This window comes from Eleutherodactylus coqui, chromosome 1 (genome assembly GCF_035609145.1).
Source record: "Eleutherodactylus coqui strain aEleCoq1 chromosome 1, aEleCoq1.hap1, whole genome shotgun sequence".
NCBI lineage: Eukaryota > Metazoa > Chordata > Amphibia > Anura > Eleutherodactylidae > Eleutherodactylus > Eleutherodactylus coqui.
Genome location: NC_089837.1, coordinates 363,460,785 through 363,476,192, shown reverse-complemented (window position 1 = coordinate 363,476,192; position 15,408 = coordinate 363,460,785). Strand labels below are relative to the sequence as shown.

The 15,408-nt window shown below is 42.5% G+C and overlaps 1 protein-coding gene across 1 annotated transcript in view; it reads right to left on the bottom strand.

Moving 5' to 3' along the window:
* The window catches only part of MRPS9 (mitochondrial ribosomal protein S9), a 79,184-nt gene that overhangs the window by 23,111 nt on the left and 40,665 nt on the right, over nt 1-15,408 (bottom strand). Inside the window, exon 6 of the mRNA XM_066577825.1 lies at nt 716-804. Coding sequence (XP_066433922.1) covers nt 716-804 — 89 coding nt within the window. The remainder of the gene's footprint in view (nt 1-715; nt 805-15,408) is intronic.

Genomic DNA, 15,408 nt, shown 5'->3' with positions numbered 1-15,408 from the left:
AAAGCCTGGTTTAGACGATTGTCGCTGTAAAAATCTTTAGAGCGATAATCGTTGTGTGCTTTTTTACAGCGCAAGGTGATCGCTCAAACGTTGAGCGATCACCTTGCGCTCTGAGCGGGAAAAGAAGAAGACAAGCGGGACGCTTGTCTTCTGCATCCAGCTGTTATACAGCCGAGCGCTCCGAGCGGGGGATGAAGAACACAACTGGAGCGCTGTGTTCTTCATTCCCAGCCTGTTATCAGGGAGCAGGATACAGCTGAAACAATAGTATCAGCTGTATCCCGCTGTGAATTCCAGATAACTGATCGCTGATCTTTCAGCATGCTGAAAGATCAGCGATCAGCGACAGCTTAACGAAAACTGCACGATAGCAGTGCAGTTAGACAAAGATGGCTCATAAGATGGCTTTGAGCGATTTGTGAGCAAAAATCGTTGTCTCTAAAAGGGCCTTTAGATGCCTCGTCCTTTGCACTACATAATGAGCTCTCTAAGCAGGAACCCTGCATCACCATGTAAAGTATTGCATGAATATTGTCGGAGGCACGACATAGGCAGAGTGCTTAGCACTGTAGTACTGTCCTTGGTCTCCAGGAGAATCTACTACTTGTAATTAAGAGGCACAAATTACAGTACTGTGTGAACTACAACTCCATGAAAAGTTAATAATTGCTTCTGTGCAAATAAGTTTGTTTTTTTTTAGCTTACAAAAACCTACATCGCTGGTTTTTCATTTTCCGCACTTAAGCCTTTTCTCTTAACTTCTTCTCCATATGCTTGAATTGACAAATACTTTGCATGTGTATCCTAAAACAAATTGATAAAGAGAATTAGCTGCAGGCATAAGTATGATTACATGCATTGGAGCAGATTTACTAATCCTGTATGACACAGTCGTTAGGCACTGTAAACTTAAGACTAGATGGTGCGTAAAACGTGACAAATTCATCACAGTGGCTCATACTGGATGATAAATTTGGGGCATCTTTAGATACGGTTAGTTTATACTACTTATCAGGAGGCTCAGTTTATGTCACCCTTTAGGACATGCACCTTCCTGCTAAGCTCCACCCCCTTGGCAAGTTAGGTCCAAGTGCCTAACACACACAAATCCTACAAGTTTTTATGGTACACTTACACACTAGATACTTTGGCGGCCGCCTTTTTTTACATGTTAAAAAACAATGTGACAGATAAACCAAATATTTTATTTTCTTTAGGGTTCATTTACACAACCGTAAGCGTAAAATGTTGTGCGGGTCACACAGGGTTTTACCGGTCTGTGTGAGACAGCCATCACTGTGTCTGGCAGAGAGTACACCTTTTTTCCCCAAAAAAATTTCCCCCTCGGTCTTATAGTGGAGTTGCGTAAATATTAGAGATGAGCGAACCTACTCGGCCACGCCCCTTTTTCGCCTGAGCACCGCGATTTTCGAGTACTTCAGTATTCGGGCGAAAAGATTCGGGGGGCGCCGTGGGTGAGTGGGGGGTTGCAGCGGGGAGTGGGGTGGGGGGGGGGGGAGAGGGAGAAAGAGAGGGCTCCCCTCTGTTCCCCGCTGCTACCCCCGCTCCGCCACGCCTCCCCCCGAATCTTTTCACCCGAGTACGGAAGTACTCGAAAATCGCGGTGCTCGATCGAGTAATTACTCGAAACGAGTAGGTTTGCTCATCTCTAGTAAATATCGTTGCCCATAGAAAAGAATAGCGGTCACACTGCACAATACATGGTGAAATAGAGCATGTTACGATCTTTTTTTATGCACATATCTACATACAGTGTTTACACAGTAATGTGAACGACTGAAAGTCCATGTACTTTCATTAACTCCATTAACCACGTGTCACATGGCTGTGCATCACATGCGTATTACGCACCAAAATCGCGGTCGAATGGATGAGCCCTAAGGCTATAATTACACGGGTGGTTTTATCGTGATAGTTTTGTGCATTGCAAGTCGCATGAAACTCCCACGGAAATAAAACCCCTTATTTGTAATGAGTTTTATACAAGTGTGATTTTTCTCTTGTAGTGATTCAGCGAGAAAAATTGCGGCATGTCCTATTTTCCTGTGATTCAAAAGAAAAAAACTCACCCATTACTTTCTATGGATTAGTGAAAAAAATAGCATCACATGTATATACGATTTCATCTGAGCGCAATGTGCTTTTTCATTTAACCATTAAAACAAAACCTTCGACTTTCGCATGTTTGAAAAGCAGGTAAAAATGGCATTTACTGCAATGTGTTTCTTGCAATCACAGATTACGGTCTCCTGTAAAATAAGTTTGTATATCAGCGAAGGTGGATTTTCTTTATATAGAAAACCATTCCAAAAAGCTGTTCTAAAGAAATCACTTAGGTGTATGTTATATATGTGACAAGACTTCCACCTCCATGGCTTTCCATTAGCCTCAGAGCATGAAGATGTGCCAGCAAGGATGAGACCTACCTATACGTTTTATATCCTATTGCAGAAGTGCACACTTTTGGCCAAGTTTTGGTTCTTGCTACCACTCTAAAGGACCATTTACACGCAACAATTATCGCTCAAAAGGCATCATTTGAACAACAATCTCTGTGTGTAAGTGCTCCCATCTTTCACTCTTTGGCTGAAAGAGGATTTTTAGGGCAGCATAAAATACATATGTTCAGCTAGAGAGAAGATAAATACAGACCGCATGCTGTGTTTGCTGTCCATGGTGCTGTATTCTCCACGGGAGCACTGATTACATTATATTTAGCTTGCAGCCCTGTGGCAGAGCAAATGAGCTTAAGGAGGCTAATTTACATGCAAATGAAGGGCATAAGCTCTAATGTCCATTAGAAGTTTATGCAAAACAATTGCTACACTATTATCTTTGCGTGTAAATGGGACTTTATTCCAAAAAAGTTGGGACACTAAATAAATGTGCAGAAAAAAAATAATGCACTGATTTGGAAATATATAACCATAATTTAATCACAATACAACACATATGAGAAGGTGAAAGTGAGAAACTTTTTCAATTCATTAAAAAGAAATTAGGTAATATAGAAATTGATGGCAGCAACACATCTCAAAAAAGTTGGGCCAGACCAATGTCTACCATTGCATAGCATCCCTTCTTTTTACAACAGTCTGTAGACGTCTGGGAAGTGAGGAGACCAAATTGCTGGAGTTTTTGGAGAGGAATCTTGTCCCAATCTTGTCTGAGGTAGGATTCTAGCTTCTCAACAGTCCTGGGTCGTCTTTGCTGAATTTTTCATTTTTATAATGTGCCAAATGTTTTCTATTGGTGGAAGATCTCAACTACAGCCAGTTCGCACCGGGCTCCTCTTCTGCGAAGCCATGCGGTTGTGATGGATGCAGTATGTGGTTTAGCATTGTCTTGCTGAAATATACAAGGCCTTCCCTGCAAGAGACGTTGTCTGGATGGGAGCACATGATCTGAAACCTCTACAAACTACTCAGCATTGATAGTGCCTTTCAAGATGTGTAAGCTGTCCATGCCATAGGCACTAATACAACCCACTACTATCAGTGATGCGGACGTTTGAACTGTGCGCTGATAAACTGGATGGTCCCTCTCCTCTTGGGTCCACAGGAAATAGCGTCCATGGTTTCCAAAAATAATTTCAAATTTTGATTCATCTGACCACAGAACAATCTTTCATTTTGCTTCAGTCCACTTTAAATGAGCTTTGGCTCAGAGCCTATTCTTTACTGGTTATAGCTTTAATTTGCATATGTGGATTGCCCATGTAGTAATCTGCGATACAGAATCGCGCCTGTTTTTAATGTAGTGACGGCTGCGGAATCATTGATCTCGAGCATCCAAAGTTGGCATAGTCCCTTGCGAACACGAATTTCTCCAGATTCTCTGCATCTTTTGATAATATGCATTATAGTGGATGGGATATTCAAAGTCTTTGCAATTTTAACTTGAGGAAGATTTTTCTGAAGTTGTTCCACAATTTTTAGATGTTTTTTTTCACAGATTGGTGAACTTCTGACCATATTTGCTTCTGAGAGACTCTGCCTCTCTAACATGCTCTTTTTTCACTCCAGCTGTTTTTCATTAGTAGCACCTGACTTTTCCAGGCTTTTGTTACCCTTGATCCAACTTTTCTGGGATGTGCTGCCATCAGTTTCTGAATGAGTTAAGGTTTTAAAATAAAATTTAAAAGGTCTTACTTCCGGCTTCTTATATGTGTTCTATGTTCTACTGTGAATAAAATATGGTTATATGCGATTTTCAAATCATAGCATTATTTTTTTCTTAACATTTCTTTACATGTTAGACAGTGTCCCAAGGTTTTTGGAATTGGGGTTGCATATGCTGTTAAATACAGAACAGATTTTAATTTTTACAAGAAATGAAATCAGAACTTAAAGAGTGGAGAAATAAGCAGCTGTGACCACAGGTACTGACTGCGCCATGCTCTGTAAAGGGCAGGCAGGTTTACACATTGTTATCCATCCTAGTTATTCTCTAATGACCAGAAATGGGATTTAAACTGTATGTAAATGAATACTAATAGCAGTGATATTTCCTAGATTTAGTACTCAGAAGCACTTTGCTATTCACAGCCGAACCCTCCACTGAGCAGAGGACAGACAAGAGCAATGAGGCTGTCACTACACGAAACACCAGCTGAGGCAGGGGAGCACGCACAAGACTACACAGCCACATTACCCAGAACGCCGTGTGCCATTTATAAACACTGCCAATTCACAGCTGTGTTACCACTGCTCTCAGACTAAACTCCCCAAGTCACTGGGGCATAAAAGACATATTGTAAAACACAACTCAATAAATGATAACATTTATTTATAAAGTCAAGGGTGAGCAGAAAGGTCCCTGTAAATGGACAGAACTACAAAATAAATGCTGGGAGGCTGGCAAAACTCTACCAGTAATTGCTGAAGCACTATTCAGTGTCATAAACCATACACCGCTACGCATCTTACCGTTCTGGTTGGCTGAGGTTTCTTTCTAAAAGTGTTATATTGTCTCCATTCATACGAGAGGGCACATTGGAAAAGAAAAAATGTCATATGACACGTTTTATTTTTCTCCCCCATTTTTTTGTATAAAGAAGAGCTGTGGTCTCTATGCCCATAGTACATACAAAAACAATCTAAAATAGAGGACTCTTACAGATTAAACGTAACAGTGATTATTCCAATTAAAAGCACAAAATTAATGAGAAACACTATTCTGGTCCTAGTTTGGCGCAACTTAAACAAGACCCTTGCCCTGACAAGGGAGACCCTGCTCTAGAACCTCTTTCTAGAAACGCCTCCGTTATATAATTATGAATTATTATTTTTACCCTGTTGGGTAAAAATAATAATTCATCTAGGAGAGCCGAAAAGAGAAAAAGGACAGACCTATACAACACTGGCCCTGAATCAAACAGTACACTGCCAACAGCTGGTCTACAACAAGTAAACTGGCCACATATTCCTTACAAGTCCAGAATTGATACCATGCTTGCCCTAGCCTGATTTTTCAGGATTGTTTTTGGAGGCTTGAATTCTAAGCCCTACCACGAAAAGAAGCCCTAGTTACACTACATAAAAAAAGGAATATATTACATAGCAGTTGCAGTCTAGGTTCCTCCCACTGATCTCCAGAGCTCCGCAGTCCTCGGCCACTCTTACAACAGTACTTCCTGGTTACAGGATTCATAAATCCTGCCTCCAGGAAGAGATGGCTGTGCTTGGTTATTGGACCGCTGGTCAGACAATCAACGCAGTTCACAATTAACCAATCACTGCCATCGCATTGGTTCATCGAGCACTGCATTGAGTAGTTCTCCGACCGCTGCTCAGCCAATGAATCAACAGCTGTCGCGTTGTGGAGGCGGGATATATGAATTGGCTGGTTGCGCCTCAGCCTATCCATAAATCCTGCCTCCAAATGCGACAGCTGTGGTTGGTTCTTCGACTGCTGCTCAGTCAATCACAGCCGTCACATTGGTTCATCGTCTGCTGCAATCCATGCAGTGGACGATGAACCAATGAGATGGCTGTGATTGGCTGAACAACGGTCGAAGAACCAAATCACAGCCATCGCTTCCTGGAAGCAGGATTTATGAATCCCGTAACTAGGAAGTGATGTTGTATGAGCGGCTGAGGACTGCGGGACTCCAAAAAGGCAGCAGGAGGGACATGGACTGCGTCTGCTAGACAAGTATAATAAGACATCTCCTGAAAATACACAGACGAACTATATGCCTGCAACCATGTACCTGAACCATTGTGTAAGGTGGAGCCTCTGGAGCCTTCGGAGACCCCTATTATGGAGTTTGACAACGTTATGACGATACAGTTAGATGAAAATAAAGTGCCAGGTATAGATAACATACAGGAAGAGCTATTTCTGCCAGTACCAGTGAACAGCATCACAGCGCTATTCCAGGCAGTATGGAAATCCACGCCATGGCCATAGGACTAGAAAAGATCTCTCTTTGTCAGAGGGATGAAGAAAGGCGACAACCCTCGGAATAGCTCCAACTAATAAATAATAGTCTCATTCCACATGAAAGCAAAATCCTTCTCAAAATCATACAGGAAAGACTGGAGGTCAGTAGTTGAAGTGGCACTCCGGGATGCACAGGCAGGATCCCAGCGAGGTTGCAGCACCCATGACCATATTGCAAACCTGCAATGGACCATGGAAAAAGGTCAAGGATATCTACATGTGCTTCAACTACATCAAAGCCTTTGACTGGGTCAAACATGACAAGCGATGGCAGTCCCTACAAAAGCTGGGCGTATCGGCACAACTAGTCAAGCTAATAAAATCACTTTATACCAATCAAGCAGCTACTGTAAGAACATAGTATGGGGGCACACATTGGTTTGGGATCGGCAAAGGTGTCCGACAGGGCTACATCCTCTCACCTCTCTTGTTTAAGCTATATGCGGAAATGATCATTAATAAAATGGACCTAGACAAATTGGAAATTGGGGTGAGAATAGATGGAAGAAACAATCTCTGTTATGCGGATGACACAACTCTGCTTGCAGAAACAGAAGCAGGTCTGAAGCAGCCGATATGTAGAACTGAAAGTGAAAAAAGGGCCTCTACCTGAATTTAAAAGGCCACTAAAATTATGATGACTGTAGAAAAAAGCGATAAGGCCATAAAATGCGTGCACGCCTTCATCTTCCTTGGTTCTGGAGAATCAATGCCAGAGTTAAAAGTAGAATAGCATTGAGGTGAAGCGCGATGCTAAACATGGACAAAATCTGGAAAAGTAGGGATAAATCGGTACAGCAACTAAATGTAGGATACTGCAAACCACCGTTTTTCCCCATAGCCATGTATGGGTGTGAAAGCTGGACTTTGAAAAAAAAGCTGATAGTAGGAGGATTGATGCATTTGCACTGTGATGCTGGCGAAAGCTGCTGCGTATGCCCATGACGGCAAGATTAACCAAGAAGTCCTGAATTGCATAAGACCCGACATATCACTGGAGGGAAAGAGATGACCAGACTCAGACTCACGTATTTATGTAATGCAAGCAGAGTTGCTAGAAAAATCTCTAATCCTTTGACAGATCATTGGCAAAAGACGACGGGGCTGCCAAAGAACACGGTGGCTGATACTGGCATGGATATCACACAACTGAAAGAAGCAGTGCAACACCTAAAAACATGGAAGGAGCTCGCCTTTAGGGTCGCTGAGGGTTGTGAACGATTAAACTGCAAACAGCAACAACCACCCACACAATAGTGCACTTTGCAAATGTAGTACCTCATCACAGTACCCATACAGTATTCTTCACCAAATAGTGCCAGCATGAAATATCCAGAGAATTTACACAGAAAATTGCATCCACAGAGTATGCCATAGAAATACACCAGACAGGCCATCTACAATGCAAAACATCCCTTAGGCTGGGTTCACACGGGACAGATTTGCCACGGAAATTCTGTGCGGAATTTCTGTGCAGCAAATCCACCTACGGCTCCTAATCCCGGGATTAGCCAGCCCTGTTGCTGCGATTTTGCAAAAATCTCGTCCACACAGGGCGGCCAATCCATCGTGGCAAAGCTGCGCTGAGCCAGGTACTGCGACGTGGAGTTGACAGCTGCAGCATGTAAATTTTTTTTTTTCCCGTTGAGGCCTCTCTCCTCTCTTCGGAGAGAGAAAGCCGCAACGGAATGCCGGCGGCCAAAATGCTCCAAAACCCATGGCAAACTGCACGTGTTTTGAAGCAGCGCTTATCCCGTGAAGCGTTTTTCTGATGCGGCTAAACCACGAGATTTCCGTGGAATTTCTGTCCCGTGGGAACCCAGCCTTGTGGTCCCACACGGCTTCCTACTCCATGAATCGAATCAGTGGCCATACATACATAGCAATCTCTTCCTGTGCTAACATATACCATTTACCGATTAACACTGGTGAATTCCCTCACGTAGAAAAGATTTAAGTGCTGGGAATCCTGGAGGCTTTCGTAGGGTTGTCAGAAAACAAACAAGAGACCATTCAGAAGCAGCAAACAAAAGTCTTCAAAATGGTGAAGAATTTCTAAGCAAAATATATACCAGAAAATGGCAGAACTTCACTATATAATACAAAAAAGAAGGTGCGGAAAACCGAAACCCCCACATACCAGCGTGAAGATCTTTCCTTGAACTTCAGCTTTCTGAGTTTATGAGAGAGTGAATTTGGGGATAGTCATTACGACAATGTGTCATGCCATGTCAGGGCATATGGGCATCAAAGGGCAGTTCCAAACCCCCTTTCTATTTGCCAGAATTGAGAGTCACTCTATAAGGGCAGCTCCTACTCCAGCAGGCCTAAACTGTCCATGTATTGCCATTAGTTTAAAGGTCTACTGCGCAATGCTACATTTCCGCTACAGTAACTTTACCGATGGTAAAAGAAACCGGACCATAATCACCACGCTGGCTTCATTTCACTTTAAAAATGGGTTGTCTAGAAGACACATGTCACACTTTATATATAAACAAACATATGTATGTATACACACCCACATATATACTTATATATGACAAAGTTTGTTTGAAAAAAAAAATCCTTTTTTGATTGCAACTATGATCCAATATCACAAATCCTAGCAGGTTAAATGCCTGAAGTACTTTAAAGCTTTCAGTATGGCGTGGTCTATGACGATAGAGGTGTTAGGGTTAAACGGTTCTGAAGCACAAGCACTACAAATAAAAGCTTCATTCCTTCCAAAATGTGTAATTTCTTTATTATGATGGAATGCAACAAACACATCTTGCCCTTGGGTTGCTCTGTTTCAGCCAAAACAAATGCAAATGGCTTGTGGGATGACAGCTGTTTGATAAGGCCTCGACAAGACCTGCATGCTAGACTTTTTCTATTTTTTTCCCTATGAAACTTGGGATGAGAAGCGGAAGGCAGGAAGAGAATTAATGTAGCATACAGTCTAAAGGCAATGCTACAACCGTGATTAAGTAGAAAAGTTAAAAGGCACAGATTTTCCACAGCCTCGCTGCGTGCAACCCATCCGTGTAACGAGTTGACAGGCCTAGCGCGTCCTCTCCATCATCCACTCCGACAGCTAAAACGCAGCACTGCATCCTTTTTCAGAGGAAATTTGCGTCTGCACCATGAAGCGTTGTACATTATTTCTTAGCACTGCGGGGGGCTCAAGTCCATATGGAACCTTCACAAATATTACCACAGATCAAACCGGCGGCATCTCCAGGCAGATTTGACATACCTATTTAAATGAACAGCAGGGGTCCTGCGGCTGCCGGAGGCTGAGCAGGAGAGAAAACCTCTGTGGAAAGTGTGCTGCGGCTCCATTACTCAGCAAAGCCACACTCTGCATTTATCACCCCTTTCATTTCTGCCAGGGCACAAAAACTCATTTGCTCAAGGTCAACGATAACAACAGAACTTACATTAAAAAACATATTATATATACATTTGTGTGTCCAGTAAGGGAAGAGGTACAGACCTTCTATATACTCAAATATAGCACACGGCTATTCTCATAAGTACATAATTATATGTAAAATGCCGGTGACCAATTATTTTCCATGTATGGATCCTTGACAAGAGGTGGCTTCAGCAGAACACCACACTCACGTGCTTAAGGGATTCCGCACGACACTTGGTTAACCGTTTGCCTTCTATGGCGTTACATACAGCAGTTAACCCCAGACCATTAAATAGGACACATAAAAAGTAGCAAAACCCCAGAGATGCTTAGGATAATAAATAATAGGCATTACCAGATCCACGAAGCGGGGTCAAAAATACAAATGACTTTAGAAAAAAGTTTGCAAAGGACAATGAGAAGGAAAAAAATATATATAATCCTCTGTATTCTAATTAGGACTTCACCACAATAACCTATTTTATCTTACAACGTATAAAAGCCAAGGTTAATGCACAACAACATTTGCCCAAGAGCGGGCAGATATTAATCACCTCTAGGTAGTACGTTGTGTGCAAGTGGAAATTTAAACCAATCAGATTGATGGAAATCGGCTCTTCTAGAATTAGCTTACAGAATATCACTCCTGCTACAAGGAGCCAGTCAACGCCCTTGAAGGGCAGCCATGAGGAAGTCAAATTCACAGGGGTCGCCTTTTGAGCCCACAAGTAAACAATAGCACACTGTATACAAGTAGTAAAGTCTACCTATAGGCCGCCTGCAGACGGGCGGGTCGGATCCGGCTGCGAGAATTCTCGCTGCGGGACCTGACCCGAGCACCTGCAGAGAGCGGCGCGTACTCACCCGCACCCACGGCTCCAGCTGTTTGATGTGCCGGCTTGCCGGACAGCCGGCCCATGTGCAGACGGGACCGGCGGCCGGGCAGTCACAGAAATAGAGCATGCCGCGGTTTGTTTGCCGCGCGAGATTTCGCGCGGACAAACCGTGGCCATCTGCCTAGGATTGCATTTGCTAACGCAATCCTATGGCAGCTTCCAAGGGCGGAATTTCCGCCCATCTGCAGGTGGCCATAGATGTACAGGGGTTTAGACTGCTGCACTATAGTGTTCAGACATCAACTGACTGCATGGAACAGAATTACCATTTTTTCCCACATCTTTGCCGTTTTAGCAATATAAAAAATTGAAGAATGGTTTTAAGCACTAGGCATGGATTGGAGGTTCTCAAAATCTGAAGGCAAAAGAACCCTGAAAATTCAGTTTTTTAAAGCTTGATGACTATTAGGCAGAAAAGCGCGATGTGATTTGGGCATTTAATGGTAAGTATAATATATATACCCTCAGTAATATGGGTTAGGCATTTCACCTTGTACTTGAGTTCATTTCAGGGTCACATGAGATCATCCCTAGAAGATACCCGATTATCTGTCCCGGTAACAGCTGGCACGACGACTGTATCTGATTGGCCAGCACAGAAATAAAGGGGGAAAAAAAAGAGCAGAATTGCTGGCGTAGTGACAAGCTCTGATTGGCTGGCTGTAAAAAAAGAGGGAGGGAGTAGTTTTATAAGAACCCTGGAGATCAGTGATACAACAGCAGTTAAAAGAATACAAGTTAAAGCTCTCCCGCCACTCTCCCTCTCCTATGGTTTACTCCGTCGCGGTATTCGATTAAGAGGCTGGTTTTGGTGGTATTGATTGGTTGGGATGGAGACTTGAGTTGGTAGGGCCAAGTCCTCATTTAAGTTATTACAAAGTTGATGATGGTATAGAGCTGGAGTTGGGATGATGAGGCTTTTATAAGTTATATGGTTACTTGTGTCATGGTGACCAAGTATTGGTATGTGAATTACTACATGGTGATTGAGGAGATTGGTTTATGGGAGAAAAACTCCCCAACTGAATCCTTTAATAATGCAGCCTTTAATCTCCAAAAATGGTGTCTTGTGTTTTTATTGTGAAGTTGGTTTAATTATGTGTCGCAAACGCATAAGATCCTGACGTACGGAGCTCTGCTAAAATTTCATTTAACTGAACAGCACAGATTAAGCCACGGCTGAGCTGCCCATTACAATGGGGCAAGATTGTCCTAAGACTCTTAAGGTCTCCATACACATTAGTCTTTAGTCATACAAACCTTACAATTTCAGTGGGGACACATGACTACTGAAAGTATACTGGAGCCATCCAAGGACAAGAAAGATGGGGACTAGAACATTTCAACGCATGATTCTTTTTTGTTCCCCCTGGAGATTACCTCTACTAATGTTGTCTAGCTGTGGCTTTCTCAACGAAATACATGAACACTCAGCTGAAGCAAGTGCTCATGTGGTGTGAGGAATCAGGAGAAATACCTGCTTGTCTGACAGCTATTGAAGGTGCAGAAGCAGTGCACCTTCAGGAGTCGGCATAGAAGATGCTATACGTGTCAACTGCAACAATAAGAGGTCTACTAAAAACTGTCATGGGCCGCCCAGCAGTCGTAATAGGAAATACTACAAACTGCTGGACAAGATTTTAGTGGTTTCTCAAACAACCCCCTTTATTGATCCACATTTCATCGCTTGGCTTTGGATAGGTTCTATTGATTTTTGGCAGTCATTCAACACAGTCAAATATCAAAAACCTGATGGCCAACTTTGACATCCATTGGAGGTTATAGCTGTTGCCGATTGGAAATGTAAGTCTTTGATACAGCCCGAGGGTGCATTCACACGAGCGTGTGCCGTACATAGGTGCGCACAAAACCGCGCACCCACGGACGTGCACAAACAAGCGTGAATGCAGGTCCATGCAGTATAGCTGTCAATGGGGCTCCGGCTGCTGCTGGCGGCCCCATTGAATGCTGGCAACCCCTACAGTGATTTTCAGGGAAGGGCTTGAAATATAATTGTGAAGGAGCCCTGAGAGTCTACAGAGAGAGGAATCATGATATAGGAAGTTATTGAAACCTGGGAAGGGGAAGACACCAAACAGGTGAATTTCAGTTAGATAAAGTCAACAGGAGGATAAAAGAGTATTTTATTATGGATTTGCTGAAAAGTGATTTAGCAAGTGGCCCCTGTAAAAGATTTAAACGTTTCAAAATAAAATCATAAAGTGCATTATGCATAAATTCACTTAAAGGGGTTGTCTGGTTACCTGGCAACATTCCTTTAACAGCGCCCCCTCTGGTAAAATAATAAACAATAATAAGCTGTACTTAGCCCTCCTCCACGGCTGGGATCGAATGCTGTAGTATTTGTTGTAACAGCAGCTGTCACAGGAAGTCAAGTGACCGCTGCAGAGAAGTCAGAGACTGCAGCGTCATGTTCTTGAACTCCTGGCATTATGGTGCTCAGCATGCATCCAACACCTGTCCGAGTACAATTTTCCCCGACACAATGCACCTAATAAAGAGGAACATGCTTCTCCATGTATTAGGTGCATGTCGGCAGCTACTTACCCCTTCACAGAAATATATGCCCAGTCCTGACCAGACTTACATTTCTGGCATAATTGACACCAGTTTTTGGTGTAAATGATACGCAAAGCTGTTGGTTGAGGGTGGACACGCCCCGTCCTATGAAGCATTGCCCATTTTTTTTTAAAAAGTGTCGGGGCCAGTGCAGAATGACGAAAATGTTTGTGCAAGTGGGGCTTGCACAGAAATTTGCAACTTCTGTTTAAAAGTATTCTGACATGCCCCCTTCTGTAAATATGTGTAGTAACACTAATATAATAAAAAGTTTAAAACTCTAGAGTATAACTAAAACCGGTAACCATTCCACCATCCATTTTTTGGGCAGATGTCAAAATCATTTTAGAAAGTTGAATATAAAATTCCTGAAACTGCATTCATCACGCTAAGATGTTTCAACGTGTTAGAAAATCTCCTTGAGTGATGCAAGCATGTCTTGCCTCTCTCACAACCACTACCTTTATGCTGTCCTCTCTGGGATCGGTATGCTTTATGCATCTGTGCAGAGGTTTGTCAAAGTTGTATTTTCTCATTCATTATTATTCCTGAGCTGAGGCCTAGCCCCACTTACTAGTCATAGCTGTCTCCATATTACTGTGCAAATATGCAGAAGAAAAGTAGCGCTGTGTCCAAATATCAAATGACAGTGTGCCAGCGGTGCAGTACCTGATCACAAAACTATAATAACTAGTTTAAAAAAAAAAACAGTACTACAAAGCAGTTCATTATTCACCCATGCATTTAACAATGCGACATTTCAGCTCATATTAAGCCTTTCATGACCAAGGGTCATTGATGCGCCTCAGTCCAGCTCACATTCTATGGTTCTGGTATCCTCACTTTCAAAAAATTATAGCTTTTTGATTTTTTAGATTACACAAGCATTTTTTTTTTTGCGGGACAAGTTGGATTTTTCAACGGTATCATCTAAAATACCATAAATAATGTATTTTTTTTTTTTAAATTTATAAGTGGGGCGAAGTGGAGATAACCCCCCACAATTGAACCATTTTAGGGTGGTTTATTTTTACGATGTTCATGGTGTACATAGCTACCAAATTTATGCAGTTTTTCTTCTTTATATAAAAGGATTGCTTTCGGTCGCCATTATTTGAACCCATTAATTTTAATTTTTCAGTTGATAGGGTTGCGGGAGGGCTTGTGATTCGCAGTTTCTATTTATACCATTTGATGGAACATACGACTTTTTCAAGACTTTTAATTTTATTTGTCCTTGGAGACAGGTTGACCAAAAAAGTGCAATTCTGCCATTGCAGGGTTTTTTTTGATGCAGTTAATCATGCGAGTTTAAAAAAGTGTTTGTTTTTTTAATGGATTTTTACTATTTCAGCTAAACCAATTTTTAGATTTTTTTTTTGTTTCATTTTATTTTGTTGATGCAACAACAGTGAAAGGGGATTTTTTAACTCCTAATATTCTTAAAATGATTGAAAATTATTTTTTTTACTTTTTCTTTTTTTTTTTATTAGTTTGATTGTTTGCTCGCTTATATACCGTGTTTCCCCGAAAGTAAGACAGTGTCTTACTTTCTTTTTATCCCCAAAAGCCCGACTATGTCTTACTTTCGGGGTATGTCTTATAATTAAAAAAAATCATTACTCACCTCCCCCGGCGTTCTGTCGCGCTCCGGCAGGATGTCGCTCGCTCCTCGTCCCCAGCGCAGCATTGCTTTCTGAATGCGGGGGCTTGAAATCCCCGCCTCCAGAAAGCTAATACACACGCCGTCAGCCAGTTACAGAATGGCTGTGATTGGCTGAAGGCGCACGTGGCTTCAGCCAATCACACTATTCAATGACATCATTGAATGGGTGTGATTGGCTGAAGCCACGTGCGCCTTCAGCCAATCACAGCCATTCAATGCTGTCATTGAATAGTGTGATTGGCTGAAGCCACGTGCGCCTTCAGCCAATCACAGCCATTCTGTAACTGGCTGACGGCGTGTGTATTAGCTTTCTGGAGGCGGGGATTTCAAGCCCCCGCATTCAGAAAGCAATGCTGCGCCGGGGACGAGGAGCGAGCGACATCCTGCCGGAGCGC